At 44.1% G+C, this 17,677-nt stretch overlaps 1 protein-coding gene across 1 annotated transcript; it reads left to right on the top strand.

The window, feature by feature from the left end:
- Positions 1-305: 305 nt before the first annotated feature.
- creb3l1 (cAMP responsive element binding protein 3-like 1) lies at positions 306-17,182 on the top strand. The gene is made up of 13 exons (XM_076094991.1): positions 306-416; positions 6,685-6,820; positions 7,591-7,677; positions 11,901-12,055; positions 12,161-12,242; positions 12,558-12,778; positions 13,025-13,171; positions 13,395-13,453; positions 14,438-14,506; positions 15,921-16,023; positions 16,115-16,274; positions 16,632-16,794; positions 16,885-17,182. The coding sequence occupies exons 1-13, from the start codon at positions 306-308 to the stop codon at positions 16,928-16,930; spliced, it is 1,539 nt and encodes a 512-aa protein (XP_075951106.1). The 3' UTR covers positions 16,931-17,182.
- The last annotated feature ends 495 nt before the right edge of the window (positions 17,183-17,677 follow it).

Here is a 17,677-nt window from a genome sequence, read left to right as displayed (position 1 = left end):
AAAAGTTTTTGCAAAGACTGTATTTGACATAAAATTAATAATTTTGTTTGTGTTTTGGGCGTGTGCGTGATTTGAGACCACGGGGCGGGGCTTCACTGAATATTCATTGAGAGAGAGAGAGAGAGAGAGAGAGAGAGAGAGACGCACACAGCTGGATGGATAGCAACGTCTCCGCAGCAGCAGCAGAAGCATGTGAATTTTCGACATTGCCACATTTTGAATGAGTTGAATTTAGGATTGTGCGACCAGTCCAGATAGCTGCTGAGCGTCCGTCCAGTGAGCTGCAGACAGACACACAGGCAGTCATGATGGAGTCTATCTTAGACAGTTTGGCGGCAGAGAAACTCTACCCGGCCGGCGGCACCAACCTGTTGGACCTGGAGGAACTCAGCGAAGGAGATTTCCTCACTAATGTGGTGAGTTCGTGCTGCATTTAAATCCACAGTCCACAGTCTTTATTTCCATATATATAACCCACACGGGGCTGTTTCTTCTTCTGCTGGAAGTCAGCTGTCAGTGTCTCAAGTGCCTTAAATCAAACGCACCTCTGCTGCCTGTTCCGCCCGGAGCCGGACCTCAGGAGGGCGGTGCAGTTATTAAATCCTAACTGACATCCGGGGCTCGTAACCTGCTGCGTGCGTGTGTGTGTGTGCGCGCGTGTGTGTGTTTACTGTAATTGTGCAGACCAGTATGTGTGACTGGGAACAACGACACAGGCTGCCGAGTTACTGGTTAACTTGAGTGTGTGTGTGCACTCAGCGGGCAGGTGTTGCAGTCCTCAGCTGCAGACCTGACTATTAATATGGTGTGTGTGTGTGTGTGTGTGTGTGTGTGTGTGAGAGAGAGACTGGACAGAATCTGGCTTGAGCACAGCTGGTGTGTGTGTGTGTAAGAGAGAGACTGTTGATTGACAAGTGCACACTACATTCATTGGCTATAATGGTCTTCATTAGTTTTCAATTAACTCAATTAACTCTCCCAGTGTTATGAGAAATTAAGTATTATTTTTGTGTTTTTCTGACTGTTGGTCAGACAAAACAAGACATTTAAAGATGCCTTCATGGCCTCATGGTCTAACTTTTAGTCCACACTGACTTCTCTGAATTAACTAAACTCAGATTACTCCGATAAAGTGCATCCGAGACAGTTATTCACTGTCAAATTGCAACCATGCGTGCCACTAGCTACAGTGGATACTTTAATTAAATCTTGTCCCACCAACTCAATGCTGCTGCAAAATAATCAGTGTTGCATTGAAACATCCGCACACACACACACACACACACACAGTTCTCACTGTTGCAATAAGAATCTGAAGTCCTCTCTAAAACCACCTGTTGCATGTATCATCTCCTGAGGCACCTGAGCCATTGTGTCTTTAATATACTGTGTGGTAGAGCTGAGCCTGCACTGCTGCATATAGATGCAGTCTAATCTAATTGTAACGAGAGCGTTGGCACTAATGTATGACAATGTATTCCTCCTCCTCCCACCCTGTTTCCAAGTGTTCTGCATGTGTGCGGTGCACCTCCGGCCACGAAATGCCAAAAGTACACTGCCGTGCCCTCTGCGCACGCCATGCTTTCGCACTTTTAATTCGTGGAATGATTCGCTTAATGATAAATATCACGATATCAACAGAAAGTACTTTGTTTCTGTTCCACTAGCTGTCTCTTTTTCCACTCTGTGTCCCTCTTTTCTTTCTTTTTTTAAACAGCATAGTTTTCTTTTTAAGCAGACCTCTATTCTAGTCAGTGAGTCAGCCCGGCAGTCTGCTCGTGGTTTAAACCCCCTCCGTTCCTGTTCTAAATAAAGTAGTCCACTCTGCAGTGAAGCCACTATAGGCTGGGCTGTACCACTGAGGATGGCGGATTAGCTGTAATGCAACACGCCATGCTTCTACATATTTTAATCTCTCCTTAATCTATAATCTGCAGTTGTGTTGTATGGACAGGTGCTGATGAGACCTCCTTTCTGTCATTGATGCTCGTACTGGGCGATCTAGAAGTGACTGTAACGATAGAGCGTGAACCAAAAGAGTAAAGTTGTGAGGCTCAAAACCAAAACAAGGAGCAGAAAGATGCTATAAAGCACATTTCATATTCTAAAAAGAGCATAGCATGAAGTCACTTCTATTAATTCCTTCTGTCAATTCCTATTATAGGTGCGTATCCCTTGGTTAGAATTGTGCACCGTGTTCACTGAGCCATTTTATCACAGTATCAAGGGCCGTGCATGGATAACCTCGTTAGCCGAACCATTATTCTCGTGATGCATTCATCATTTATTTGAACTGGGGAATTTCTTTGGGGATCGTAAAGTCACGCCGTTACCGCGACATTGACCTTCAATTAACCGTCAGCTTTGAGGAGTTTCTGCGGATCACATCTGAGGGCCAATTGGCAAATCCACAGCCTACAAAATGGATGTGCTGATTTATTATTGTCATGATCGAGCTGAAACAAATTATTTTAACCCGACTGGATGATTGACAGAAAATTCAATTTAAAAATCAATTAATCATTGATGTGATTTGTTATGCAGCAACACTCTCCGGTTTCCGGCTTCTCAAATGGGATGATTTCTCAATTTCTCTGTTTTCTATAATTGCAAATTGAATATTTTTTTGCGATGTAAAGATTTGGATCAACAGACACACGCGTACAAAGTAGAGGTCAGTCTATTCTATTTGATTCTTCTCTATTTTATGTTTGTAGAAAAACACATCTGTAGAAAAAAATACAATATTTGGACTTCCTGTCCTCTACTTGTTATGCTTTTTCTCTACATTTCGTGTTCTATTCCCTCTGTTCTCCCCTTTCTATTCTATTCTATTCTACTCTCCATTCAGACCCTGTACTCCAGCTTTTAAAAAAGGACACGCCCATCTCATTTGCATGCTCGTTGCCGATTGGCCGCCGAGCTGCCTGCTGGAATGTGAGCAGGCATGCAGCAGTATGTGTGTGTGTGTGTGTGAAGGAAAAATACTCTTCTACTGTTTTTACTGAGATGAACTATAGCTGAGTTCACTCGAGATCTCAACACACACAGTAACCTCGGCTCCTCTCTCGGTTTCAAGTGAAGCCAAGCACAGCCAAGCCGCTGCAGCCACACACCACCACATGAAGCCAAATACAGTACAGAGAACAGTGCCATTTTCTTATCTGTGGCAGCCACTGTTAGAGGATAATGACACGATGTTTTCAGGTCTCTCACTATTTCATTTTACACTGCAAAAAGTCTCCGTCCTCAACCAGCCATGTCGTCTTTTATTGACTTCTAAATGTCTCATTTAAAAGCAGTTAAAACGTCTGCCAATGGATTCAATAAAAAGATTACACCAGTGCTTTTGCATAGCTTAAATCCTTTTTTTATTCATATATAACATGTTAACATGTCCGACTAACCGAACAGAACCCAAAGATACTCAATTTGCAATCATCTCTGACGAGAAAAAGCATCAAATCGTCACTTTTGAGATGCTGGAACAAGGAAAGTTATGACAAATGAGCGATAATCCAAATATTTGCCGCTTGATTATCTGATAATTTCCTGGAACATTTGTATGACTGTATGTACGGGGATCTTTTCGGAAGCATCTGTCTGTGATGGAGCAGTAGCAGTAGACAGTAGTTGATGCAGCAAAATGTACTAACTGTGGGAAAGTGAATTCATGCTGAGAGGAAGTCTGTCGAACATGACGGAGCGCTTCCTGCAGCATGGCGCAAGATGTGTCAGGGTGTAGTCATAGTACCTGCAAGTACACTAACAGTAACACAAACCACGATATATTAACAACTGGAACAAACAGAACCAGAGCCACTGCAGTTGGCACGTGAAGTCTGACTCTGAGACGACATGACTTGTAAAAAAAAAAAGAGCTTTTACAGTGCATTTCCCTTTGGCTTTTACATGATGTTCTCAGGAATTTACGATGGTTTCCACTGCAGTTTTCATGCCATAATTACATCAAATCTTTTTGGCCTCATGCACTCTCAGTCCAGTTCATCCCCCCCCCCATGTGCTTCTCTTCATTCTTCACATGCAGACCAATGTTGGTGATTTTCACCTGAACCAGTTGAGGCATCCAGATGAAAGGAGAGGAGAGAGAGAGATGTTGAGGCAACACTGTTAATTACAGGCACAAGGGAGTCGCTCTCTGCTTTTATAATTACTCCTTTTGCGTCTGTCTTTCTCCGTGTGGTTCGCAATCTCGGCCCCTTCCCCCCCCTGCTAATGACACAGCACCACTGAAATAAGCTTTAAAAAAAAAAAGAAAAAAAAGCGGCTTCTTAACAGTGTGTTCCTCCCCTAATGTGATTCTTTGTTTCCCAGCAGAGAGGGTCCAGGTAATGAAAGGTCCAGACCCTCCGTTCCTCCGGTCGCACCGGCTGCAGCTGTTCCTTCACCAGCTCGTCTTAACACATGAAGCTTCCTGTCCATATAGCAACAATAACAGCGTCTGTTGTGTGTGTGTGTGTGTGTGTGTGTGTGTGTGTTTCAACATAACATGACATTTACCACTGATGCGGTGCAGGTGTGATGCCGGTTAGCATCAGCGCTGAATTCACTGGTCCACTGAGTGTTGACCTTTTCTCCCATCAATTCACTGTTGTGAGGCAATAATGTGGTATTATCTGCATACACGATGAGGCTGCGACAGCCACAGCAACAGTTTGATGTTGTGAACGCGTGCAATTCTGTTTCCTCCCTTTTTTCTCTTATAATTTATGCTGTTTTTAATAGTTTTTATAGACTAAATCAATCCTTGAGGGGCTCAAAAAAACAGGAAAGAGGGAGGGAGAGTTCAATTGAATCAATGCAACATCCTGTACATGCCTGAGACGAGGAGATCTTATCAACCGGAATAGTTGAACATGTCGGGTGTAAGAAGAACATCTGCCGTGGGCACGTGTTCCTCGTGCCAGGTGATGGATAAGAAAAAGATTAGCCTGGAGCAGGGCTGTGCTAGTCGTGTGTGATTGAAAGCTGTATCGCAGGCTCCAGGTGTGTTGGAGGTGAGTGGGTACCGACACATGGTCACCACTGTACTGTGTTGTTTAAGTCAATTAATAAATACTGCAGCTTCCCTCACAAAGTCCGTACTGCTGTATGCTTAACTTGCGAAGAGCATGCAGCAGGAGAACAAGGTGCCTCTGTCAGTGTTACTATTTATTTTTGTGGGGGTGTTTATTTGTGAATGAGCGAGTATCCACTTGTGTGTGGCTGCAGGATGACGGAGTGTACGCGCGCTCTTTGTTGAGCAGCGGCTTGTCTGAGCTCTGTTGGTACGGTTCCTCGACTTCGCTGTCAGCGCGAACTACCGTGACAAACGCTCACGCCGCGACTGCTTCAAGGCCGGTTCGCGTCAGCGGCGGAACACGCAGTCATCTTTATTTCGTTTGTCTCCCGCGTCGACGATTCCAAAATGGATCTCGGTGAGAGAATTAGAAAAGTCCAAACGTTTGTTTGTCTGTTATTCTACCCACCGTCTGTACGTCTACCATCTGCATGTGTGTATGTCTGCTTACTCCACATGCTTTCATGAGACAGCTGGATGTGTCCCAGAGTTTCACCACAGACACGCTTGACCTCCTAAACACACACACACACACTGAGATAACACGTGTGTGAAGGTGTGAATGTGGCTTGTTGACTTGTTTGAATACTATATAAGGAATATTGCAGAACTTACACACATCAACAGTGATTCCCATGACTCATATACCCACAGCGTAAAGCTGCTCGACTTTCATCCCTTCTCTTCCTCTTCCTCACTCTACTCATTTCTGCTGCAGTGATGGACGCTAATAGCAGCATTGAAGCTTGTAATAGTGTCGTGAAGCCAAATAAATCAAATTGCGCGACTGAGCTACGCACTAGAATGTTTAAAACCATTTGCCTTCTTGGCCCGATAAAGTCTAAACTTAACATTATCGTGTTTTATTTAAGGTGCTTGGTAGGTAGCGTGCAAAGAGGTCCAAAACACCTTTAATTCCTCCATCGTTGATCCCAAAACATATTGAATTCAGCTCCGTATTTATTATCCGTCGTGTCGTTATTGTTGCTACTGGACTGATTTAATCCGCTGCGACACTTCTGGCAGTTTTTTGGAGAAGAGTTTAAGTTCATTTACAGGAATACAACATGTAAACCTCTTTTTGTTCATGCTGTGTCTGCCTGAGAAGCTTCCAAGCAGAGTTTACTTGCGTATTCAATTGGTTCCAACCCATCTCTGTGTGTGTGTGTGTGTGTGTGCGCTTCATGCATGTTTGCTCAAGAACAGGGTGACTCATATTGTGTGCGTGTGTGTGTTTGTATGTGTGTTAAAACCGGTGAAATCAGAGCACCATGCTGTCCCAGGCTCCCAGAACCTCATCTCTCAGCTCAGTGACTCATCTCATCCAGACTGAGGATGAATCTATCAATGCTGTTTCCCACTGAATGACTCGTCATGCCATCAGCACAGCCTGGGTTGTCTGGACTCGGACAGATAGTCTGAGGTCGAATCGAAGGAGAGAAGGAGTTGATTAACAGTCACCAGTCTTGCAGAGACCACATATGCTAAGTGTATCATGTATAGATTAGATTATTGGTTTCTCCCATAAAGGTAAAACCTCATCCTTTGGAAAACCGTTATTTTACTGAATAGAATGTCTCCATGTTTCTCTCCACGCTCTCCAGCCTTTCTCAGGTGACCAGATGGACGACTTCAGCAGTGAATTATTCAGCAGTTTTTTTGACGACCATCTATTAGAGCGGCCCCTTCTGGCAGACAGACCTTCGCCGTTACACATGGACATAGAGGACAGCAGCCCAGGTCAGCTCCTCTTTTATTGTGACAGGTCATTAAAAGAATATACACACACGCCACTTTCCTCACAGCTCCTCGCGGTGTTAATCATATTTTTTTTTGCACCAGCGGTCGCTCCTTCCAATAACATTTCTCCAAAGTTCACAGTTATTGCCAATGCAGCTATAACAATCTCACAGCAGGTACATGTCGGTTGGTGGAACCCTTTCCAATCCCAAACCACTGCGCTTTTAGGCCCAAACAATAATACTAATTGTCACATTTGGATGACCATGTTTCCCCTGATAGCCTCCAGCAGTGCAGCAGCCAGTTGTTCCACTCAGCAGCCAATGTCTGAGTGGAAAAAAAACAACCCGATCTCATTATTTAGTTTGATTCAAAAAGCTAAAACTGCGGCTCAGTCTTCCCGATAGAGGATGAATTCCACCATATGAGAGCCAGTTTCTGTTGCCAAAATCTGTGACTTCCAAAACTCCTGTTCCTCAACCATCTACCCCTCACCTCACAGGTGATGGGTCTGAAACTGTTGTCCGGCCAATCAGCATGCAGCACCACAACAAATCAGTGTCTTTAACAAAACGATTGGAGAAAGGGATAAAAAAACAACAACATGATTTTTAGGCGATATTTACATTTTCTAGCGTGTGTGAATAGAGCCGTGAGGAACATTTACGTGACACCTGGATGAGCAATACACGGCACTCATTTAACAGCTTGATGAGCACAGCAATGTTACGTTTTCCATGTCTGAAAAAAAGGGCTTTTGAACCTCACAGATATTCAAGCAGAACACAGCTACTCTTTAAGCGAAGACTCCGCCCCCCAGAGCCCAGCCCTGTCAATCCAAATGGACCATGAGTCTGGTAGGTCGTCCTATTCCTTAAAAAACAATCTTATCTTAGTTTCTAACTATTTAGAGAAGAGCGCACAGCCAATCAAAACTCTGCTGCTGATGTTGAGTCTGGTTCCTTATCGTCTTGGCTCAGTGGCTGCATGATGTCATGCTTAACATGCAGTTTGACCCCCGTCTGTCAAATAGTATACACCCTGATTGGCTGAAACCGCTGTCTGACATATAATATGTGTGATGATGGGCTTAATCCATATCTATTATATTTAATGTAAGAGGTGCTTGCAGAGACAAGTGTCTACTGCAGCACAGTATATGAATCCTGCACGTTTCTGTGCTGCTCTCAGACTCATCCGCCTCATTATCTCCACCTGTGTCTGTGTCGCTACCTGTCTGTCTCACTGTCTGCATGCTGTCTGTTCTCCATTTGTCCCAGGGATCCTGCTGTCTGAGCGGCAGGATCCCTGTCTGAGCAGCTTTCCTCCAGCTAAGCCCTGCCCACCTAACACACACACACACACGCACACACACGCACACGCACACGGACTCACACAACGCTATGACAAGCATATGGTTTTGAGTCTGCAGCTTTAGCCGAAGCCAGCGGAAACTCTCTCTTTTGTCAGGTTATCTCTCTCTCTCTCTCCCTCTCTCTCTCTCTCTCTCTCTCGTCTTCCTGTCTATATCTTTCTCACTCGCTTACTTCTGTTTTCTATCTCTCTCCTTCTCTTTTTTTTCCCTTAATCCAATTAAATCCGCTGCTTCATTGGTGTGGATATCAGATTACACGGATTTCCAGAATACCAAAAGAAAAGTCTATCTCACGTCAAAAAACGACTTTTATGTTTCCACTTAAATGCTGTGAGCTACAATATTAACACAGATCATATTTTGCTCTTTAGAGAGAATACAATTACGGCGGACTGAATCAATGGAATTAGAATCAAACCGAACGTATAGGCTTTAGTTAGAATGTAAAGTTACGCTCACGCCAAAGCAAACAGGACGACACATTAAACCGCTAACCATCAACATAATATATGACCTCATGAAACAAAACATTTAGACAGCTTTGATTTCAAGGTAGTTTATATATTTCAATACTTTCTCGTTCATTGCCTCCATGTGTTGCTGCAGAGCTGTTGTCTCAGGCTCACATATGGAGGACACACACACACACACACACAAACACACATCGTATGTATTTAAATCTATTCCAGGATATTTGATATTGAACTTAATCCAAAATTAATTTCACAACCTGTATCTGCTCCACAAAGCCTGGCTAAAAACCGTTGGGATACTTTCTTTCCACCAATGTTACATCTCTACTTTGGTGCATCCATATATATATATATTATATATATATATATATATATATGTAGAGGTTTGAAGCACCATAAGGTCTCCAGTAGGGTTGCACCTGTTGAATGCCGCTCTTGCTCTCTGATTTGAGGATGTAGAACTCCACATTTGGAACGGCGTGTTTTTTCATTTTCAGATTCAGCACTCTGCTTTGATCACGTTTTTCTCTTATGAAACAGCTGGACTGTTAGCTGATATTTTTTGGCACGAGGCGTATTTTGACAAGACTGCTGCAGCTGCGGGGGTTTATCCAGTCACGCGTTGTCGTCTTCATGGCGGCATTTTCTGAGGTTGGAGTCGGAAGTATGTAGCTACAGTTGTTGTGTCACACCACTGGTACGTTTGGAGAAGCAGTCGGCGTTTTCACATCATCTTCAGCCCTTTTTAAACGTGTTGCTTGGTGGGATTCATGGCCGTTAACTTCTCCTGTTTCCCTCTCAGCCTGTGGTCTTAGTTCTCGCTGCATGTTTTTTACTGCAGCTCCTACTGCGTCGCTCCAATCTATTGTTGTAATAATCCTGCCGTCCCACTGTGATCAAACGCAGTCGCCACCTCTCCTGCGTCAGCCCCCTGTGACTGCCAGGAGCCTTTGGTCATTAGCCATTATTCCGCGATAGGACGTCTTACCTGGCTTTACTAGCCTCATAGGCAGACTGTCGTTTACTAGCAGCATCCAAAGAGATCCCATAAAGTAGAGAGAGCAGAGGATCAGGTTTTACTCTATTACTTTCATCACAGCATCTTTTACATTTACTTACACGGGGGAAAAAATACAAAGAAAAGAGAACTTCATGTTGAGCTCAAATATACATTTTACTTTTAATTGTTGGGTATTTATCATGTTTCTCACTTCACTTCATTGTCCCTACATTACTTAGAAAGCATCCTTTTTCCTGCCGTTATGTTTGAACCTGGCTTGTATCGATTACGCTTTAATCAAGTCAACCTGCAAACCAAAGCTCTGTCAGCCGCAGTCCATACGATGACATGGAAACTGTGTACACCTCATAGTATTTATGGAGTGTTACGATGGTAATATGAAGGACCGAAAGAAAACGTATTCTTTTGAATCCCTGCATACACGAATGCACAACCTCCCTATATGCATTGGCCAGCAGCTTCTGGTATTCATTAAAAGATGGTGGTCGAGGGCGGCCAATCAAGCACTGGCTTAACAAGGGCAGCGGGCTTAACGAGGCCCAGACTAAGCAGCAGGGACGGCCTCATTAGGAGAAGCCTCTGAGGGTCTCGCTTACAGAGAGCATGTGGGAAATATATACGTGAACGATGGATCCACCCCAAAACTGAGTGCACATTTTACTACCAATTTATTTAAATATGTAATCAGTAAGAATCACCACCACCAATGACGAATGACATATTGGAGGTCTGCAGAAAGAGTTGCACTGCATGTCTCTTCATTTCCTATTCCTGCTCATATGTGAGGATTTGCTGCTTTTCTCTTGTTTTGTATGAGTGCACGCCGACTATATTTGAGTTGTGGACTGTTGCTCGGACAAAACCAGACGTTTTGGAGATGCCAGCCGACATCGCGCAGACCAAACAAATCACCGACCAGGAACTGAGCTTAAAAAAACAACACAGATAGCACCACCTTCTCTAATGGGCTAATGAGAAGATTGCGATGATACAGCTGATCCCCGCTGAAGTGATGACGGGATGAAGCTCTCTCACACACACACACACACACACACACACACACACCTCCCTCTGCTTCCACCCAGCACACTCAGCTTGTAAACTTCACAGCATTTTACCAGCAGACATGTTGCTAGGAAACCAGGAGGTGATTAAAATGACGTTCACTCCCAGCACACACACACACACACACACACACACACACAGGAGCAGCACCCGTCTTGTTAAACTGCTACTGCTCTCTTTCCATACACCATGGGAGCTCTTTTTGGTTGTGTGTGTGTGTGTGTGTTGTGGCAAACATCAAAGTGTCTACTCTGTCCTGGTGCTCGTGTCTTATTCTAAAAAATTTTAAATGCTGACTCACACTCCTCCCTCTCTACCTGTAGCTCTTTTTTTGTTACTAATCAGCTCTAAAAATGTCTGTTTCCTTTTCAATATTAAGTTAGAAACGTTTGATATCGACTGTTTTTGTGGACTTCTTCCTAATGAGGTTACTTTGCAGCATAATCAGCTCACCTTTGAAAGCATACATTCAATATTCACATCTGGTAGACCCATCATCGGTATAAACTCTTTTTGAGTGGACGACAATGCCCAAACACAAGCTGAGTATTACTCCTCGTGATAAGTAAACTAATCTTCAGAATGCTGCTCTGGACCTTTTGAGGAAAAGTCGGCAGGACACCAAATACACCAGGAGTGCTTGTGACTAGTTTTCCTGCAGCCCCGCTGTGGCATTTACGCCCTTAAAATACTTCCTGCAGCTCACAGCAGACTAAACAATGCAGTAGCTGTGAGATGCTCTTATAAATGTCCTCATTGTGTTTTGGGGAACCACCTTTTAAAATTGCACTCCGTCCTCATTGTTGGGTCGACTATGCGTATTTTCTGCAGTGTTTAAAGGGCCGTTTCTTTTCTCAGGAGGGACGCCGAAGACGAGTTGCTGGTTCAGCCCATCTTTTATTTCAGGGTAGAAAACTCACTCGCTGGAGACAAATTATGCACCGCAGTTGCCAGAGCGACGTCGTCCGGCAGCCTGTAATAACCAGTTCTGTCAGGAAGCGTTCAAATGTTTTGGGGAAGCTCTTTGAGAGTGTGATTTATAAGCCAGCGGTTACTTCCCATTGGAAGACCTCCCTGAAGGTCCTGCAAGTTTATTCTGCTTTTTGGAAAAGTTTGATAAGTTTGATTTTGTTTTTCCCCCCTCAGAGTTTGAATGGAGCTTCAGTCAGGACCTGTCGGCCATCTTGGTGAAACAGGAGGAGCCGGATGTGGGTCAAAGGTTAGATCCTCAGCCTCTCGAAGGCCCGCCTCTCATATTAAGCGCTGCCCCCCCACACAGAGGGTCGCCATGGAAACGCACGGTTAGCATCCACCCGGCAAAACGATCCGAATGATGCCGTTGTCGATTTTTTTTCAAAAGCGACGTCTCATCGGCAGCTTTTGTTGTTGTTGGTGTGTTTCTGCAGGAGCCCAGTCAAGACAGCGGGAAGCCAGTCGCCATCAAAAACGAACCCAGAGAGATTGGACAGTACCTCAGCCTGCCCACCGGTACACACACGCACACACACACATGTTACAGTGGTACCATAGGTCAACCCAGGAAGTGACACAAATGTATCCAATCCCCACAAAGCAATATGTTATAAAGGAAACAAAAAAGTCATTTGTGGGTTTTTATACCCCTGAACTTGTCTTCTCATGCATGAGGACAGAAACTCTCTTCATCTGTCCAATGTTTGAGATTTCAGAATGAACCATTACATTTGGAGCTGTTAATGGACCTATTTCCTGCATCAGCTCAGTGGTCAAAGCAAAGGGAGTTCATCGTAGAAGCACCCGTTCACCTCCCTCGTCTCCTTTCAGACGACGCTCTCCAGCTCCCGCCCACCCCGCCCAGCAGTAACCACGGCGACAGCGACGGCTCCCTCCCGCCGTCCTCGCCGCACCTCGCTCTGCCGCCGTCTTCCCCTCAACCACAACAGAGGCCAGGAGGTCGAGCCTCCTCCTCCTCTTCCTCCTCCTCCTCCTCCTCCACCTCCTCTTCCACAGCCATCTCTTCCTCACCTCTCCTCACTGCGCCGCATGTGAGTGAAAGAGCACAACTACGCATCTTTAAGCTCAACTTTAAGCTGTCATCATGAGGTTAAATCAGTCTGATAGTCTGCTCACAAGATCGGGGCCCATTGAATTAAATCCAATCAATTCAGTGTCGGACTTTGTCTGATTCAGCAGATTTTCTCACATTTGTTTGATTACACACTATGTGTGACCAAATCTTCAATGTTAACGGTTGTAACTATATCGATGAAGTGCTTTGTTTGATCGTGCAGAAGCTGCAGGGTTCAGGACCCCTCTTGCTGACAGAAGAAGAGAAGAGGACCCTGGTCGCTGAGGGCTACCCAGTACCCAACAAACTTCCTCTCACTAAGAGCGAAGAGAAGGCGCTGAAGAGGGTCCGACGGAAGATTAAGAACAAGGTAAACACCGCACCTTTGTGAAGCTTTGAGTCTTTTCTGGCATCGGTAAGCTTGGACAAGAGAGCGAAACAGAAACATAATTGATTAACAAACAAAGCATTTATTGAGGCAGCAAATCCATCTGAGCACGCGTGGGTGTGTAGCAATAGGAAAGGTTTGCAGAATAGAAATCGTCTCACAGACTTAGCAGTCTCGCTGATATTTTTTCCGTTTCTCTACCCAGATCTCCGCTCAGGAGAGTCGGAGGAAGAAGAAAGAGTACGTGGAATGTCTGGAGAAAAAGTAAGCCTTTGGAAAACCTCTTTGTCCCCGTGTTTCCACTCCTTTTCCACTCCTTTTTGGTTTACCTTTATATCTGGCGGACTTTTTGTGATTTCCGAACCCTTCTTTTCTCATTAAAGTCAAATAGAAACTCTACTACAGTACATCAGTGGCCACAATGATTTAGAGTAGTTCAAATTGGTTCGACAACCTTTACCGACTTTACCCTGCTGTTATTGGCACAGTGACCAAATATTGAAGGACCAAATATATACATATATATATATATATATATATATATATATATATATGTATATATATATGTATATATATATATATATATATATATATATATATGTATATATATATATATGTATATATATATATATATATATATATATGTATATATATATATATGTATATATATATATATATATATATATATATATATATATATATATATATGTATATATGCTGTGGAAGGACTCCAGTAACCTGCTGAACACATGGGGCAGAGGGAAGGGGAGGTGAAAATGTGGGCTTGCTTATTTCTGAGCAGAAAGCACCCACAGAGGTTCATACAGGTGGTGACAAAATGTCCTACTAATCCCATTAGAGTAGGGGGAGGAATCGTCCTCTTTCTTTGTGTTCATGTTTTCTTTTTGGACACGAGGACAGGATTATTGGAGGATCTCTGCAGAGTGAAAAACAGCAGGACGACTCGCTGAAAGGAATGTGTATGAATGAGCCGTATTCAGACCAAACGTATAGGTGGAGATCAGGAGGATTATGAGGGATGGAGCACGAGATTAAGAAGATGTTTCGCCGATATTAGATATAGGACTAGCAGGAGGGAGAGGACATCCTGCAGATCCAACTGCGTGCAAAATAGGATCGATAGGGGAATTCAACTGTCACAATGAATTCAGTAAATGAAGCTGTGTGCATTAAAATGTTAAATCTGACAAAGATCTGTGTCCTTTTGTGTGTGTGTGTGTGTGTCAGGGTGGACAGCTACACGTCAGAAAACAGCGACCTGTGGATAAAAGTAGAAAACCTGGAGACCGCCAACAGGTGAGGCTCTCACACACACACACACACACAGACACACACCGGCTAACATTAGTGCTGTCTTGCCGTTGTACTTCTACAGTTCTTATGCAGCGTGTTACTCGGAGAGTCTAAACATAAATTTGTCTGCTCCATAAGCAAAGTGTAGACTCACCCTGCTCCTCTGTTATTACGACGATATGAAACCAATCTGCTATTATCCAGGAGCGGGTGGGTGGGTGTGGGTGTGGTGGTGAAGAGGGCTGGGGGGGGGGGGGGGGGGGGGGTCTGTCTGTCTCTATGTCTGTCTGTCTGTGGCAGCCTGAGCCTGTCATTACAGCTGAAAGTTAACAGTAGCTTTCATCATGGAAGGCAAACCCCCCTCCCGCCCCACCACGCGCACACACACACACACACACACACACACACACACACACACACACACACACACTGATGAATATGTTAAACCACCACACAGAGGAACAATGAGTTGGCGCAAACTGGGGAACATGAGTCAGCTCGCTCACTCTCACATAAAGTCCAGAATATGTGCAGGGCTGAAAAAAAAGAAGAAGTTTTTTAAACAAATGAAGTTAATTTAAGCTCCTCGTTCCTAAAAATTCCCCAAATGCCGTTATTAGTGGTCGTTTTGTTCTCCGTGCAAAACTGCAAGTCCACTTAGCGCTACTGGTTCATTTGTTGTACAAAAATAAAGCCCACCTCCATGTAGTGTTAAATATGTATTAAAAAGTCTTGAACTGTGGACTTTATCTCCCAGAGTCACATTGATAGGAACTTGAAATGTGCCTAGCTTAGCACAAACACTGGAAGCAGGGGAAAACTGCTAGCCTAGCTCCTTTAAAAAAAAAAAAAAAAAAACATTCATGTAATGACTTAATTCAGATTTTCCATTCTTGTGCTGAATACTTACACACACACACACAATCATCACCGAGTCAACCTGCATGAGCTTTGGAAGCGTTGGAACTTCAGCGGTTAATCTCTGTGGTTTCACATCAAAGGTCCTGAGAGAGCGACGGTTTATTGTCTGGTTTAGAGTCTAACGGATTAAACGACTGACTGACTTTGCTGAGGGGCCGGTGTCTGGGCCTCTGTCTCCGCTTAGTGGTCAGAGAGGGTCCTCACAGCTCATACCATCAGAACCCTGCTCTCCAGATCCCACTGATAGACTTCGTTCTACTGGTTTCACTGGTGCAGTCCGTCCAACTCCGCTGTTCTCTGTACTCACGCTGGCTCATTGACACCGCAACAGTAAATCAAGTGGATGAAGTTGACTTTAAAGTACACAAGGAGAGAAATTAGCTGCAGGGGCTTCGGGAAATATAAGGTGACTTCCTCGAGGTGAGGCTCAATTCAGGGAAAGAACTTTCCTCTGCCTTCCTTCCTCGCTCTTTAACGGATCTCTCTGTCTCTCTAGGTCTCTCCTTCAGCAGCTCCAGAAGCTTCAGTCGTTGGTTTCAGGAAAGGTGATCCCCCGCTCTTGTAAAATGGCCTCCACTCAAACAGGGACATGCCTCATGGTAAATGTAGTTGACTTCATTAACCTCTGAATCTGTTTTTTTTTTATGTTCGTGATTGTTCACTAAGTGTTTTGCACCTCTCTGTGTGCAGATGGTGGCCGTGTGTTTCGTCCTGGTGCTGGGCTCCTTCTCTCCTTGCCTCTCCCCTCTCTCCTTCCTCACTCACACCTCCTCTTTGTCCTCCTCCTCCTCTTCCTCCCATCCGTCCTCTCCTCCACTTCCGACGGCGGACCTCTACACCACCAGTCAGGGTAGGTCTACAAATACCGATCATTCAACACCATTATAGAAATTAATTTAAAATGTTTTGAATGCACCCATAACCTTTCCTTTAGTTTACAGTGTCATACATTTCCCATAATGCCTTTCAGCAACCCCAAGATAATGAGAATGAACTTTAGTACTTGTAGATAGAGGATAGGATTAATAACAAAGACCGTGTTTTATAAAAGAAACTTGATCTAAAGTTTAAAGTTTGTTTATTTGTACTACGGCAAATAATATGACTCCAAAATAAAAGCACATGAAGCAGGAAGGTGGATAAAGATGCTAGTGGCCCCTAGAGGCATAAATGACATGAGAATGATGAATATGTTTGTGTGTCACAGTCCGTTCCCGCAGCCTGCTCTTCTACAACGAAGAGGCTCCATTGGAGGAGAGTTTAGTGACATCAGAAGAGGGGCGGCTACAGTCAGACCACATCCAGACAAGCCGATACACAGCTGACGCTGACAGCAGCAACCAGACAGCTGGGCCCGAGTCAGACCGGAGGTAGAACATATATATGTATATGATCTCTTTGTGTCAAAGAACTGTTGTTGTCCTCTCAATATTAACAGAGTGCCTCTCTTCTCTCCTCAGAGAAACAAAACCAGAAGGCGTCTCCGAGGTTTACGACACAGCCTGACGACTCCTCCCATGACTTCTAACCTCGAACCCCCTTTAAAAAGCCCGAAACCTCCAGATTCCTCTGCCAAACTGGACCAGAATCTCAGTCCACCATCACCCCTTCTAGTGAGACACGGGACAAGACCTCCTTCAGTCCTCCACAGTCTGTATTCTGCCTGCACGACACGCGGCGCTCCACGTAAACGGACTCTGCTACACCTGAATAGACTTGATTTTAAAGAGACCATCTTATTGAAATTCCAACTTTTATGCATTCAAATATAGTATCTGTTAATACTTCATTCAAAAAAAGTCGTGAAGAATATTTTAGATCCATTAAACATAGGGGCTTAAATATGATAATATAGAAAATATCACCACAAACTAGTGCGACCGTTCGCCAAAAAGAAGGCCGATATGAGCCACTGAAGCTGTGATCATGTGATAAGAGTTTTATCTCATCTTGTCATGACAGACCTGAAGAAACATCCTTTTTGCTTTACGGGAAATGTGGTCTTAATGTTGTGAGATACACAGAATACACCTGTTGAGAACTCATGAACATAAATACAAGTAAATGGATACTTGACAGACCACTGTGGGAGTTTATGTGATGTATTTGAGGTATTAGATGTATGTTACTTCCAAGGCGCTCTTTTTTTTCTTTAAGCAGTCACACGGCGTATGTTGACAAAGGGCTGCAACTAACAATTAGTTTGGTTATTTTTGTGATCAATCAATTAATCCTCACATTAGAGAAGCTGGA

This window comes from Anarhichas minor, unplaced genomic scaffold (assembly GCF_050575085.1).
Source record: "Anarhichas minor isolate MPS153535 unplaced genomic scaffold, ASM5057508v1 ptg000018l, whole genome shotgun sequence".
Taxonomy (NCBI): domain Eukaryota; kingdom Metazoa; phylum Chordata; class Actinopteri; order Perciformes; family Anarhichadidae; genus Anarhichas; species Anarhichas minor.
Note: the sequence above shows the minus strand (reverse complement) of the source record. Positions and strands in the feature narration are given on the sequence as shown.

Bases quoted from the DNA above. Each gene is read 5' to 3' on its own strand.
- creb3l1 (XM_076094991.1), top strand. From the start codon at position 306: ATGATGGAGTCTATCTTAGACAGTTTGGCGGCAGAGAAACTCTACCCG. The intron at 7,678-11,900 runs GTAGGTCGTCCT...TTCCCCCCTCAG, and splicing joins CCAAATGGACCATGAGTCTG to AGTTTGAATGGAGCTTCAGT. The intron at 14,507-15,920 runs GTGAGGCTCTCA...CTGTCTCTCTAG, and splicing joins AACCTGGAGACCGCCAACAG to GTCTCTCCTTCAGCAGCTCC.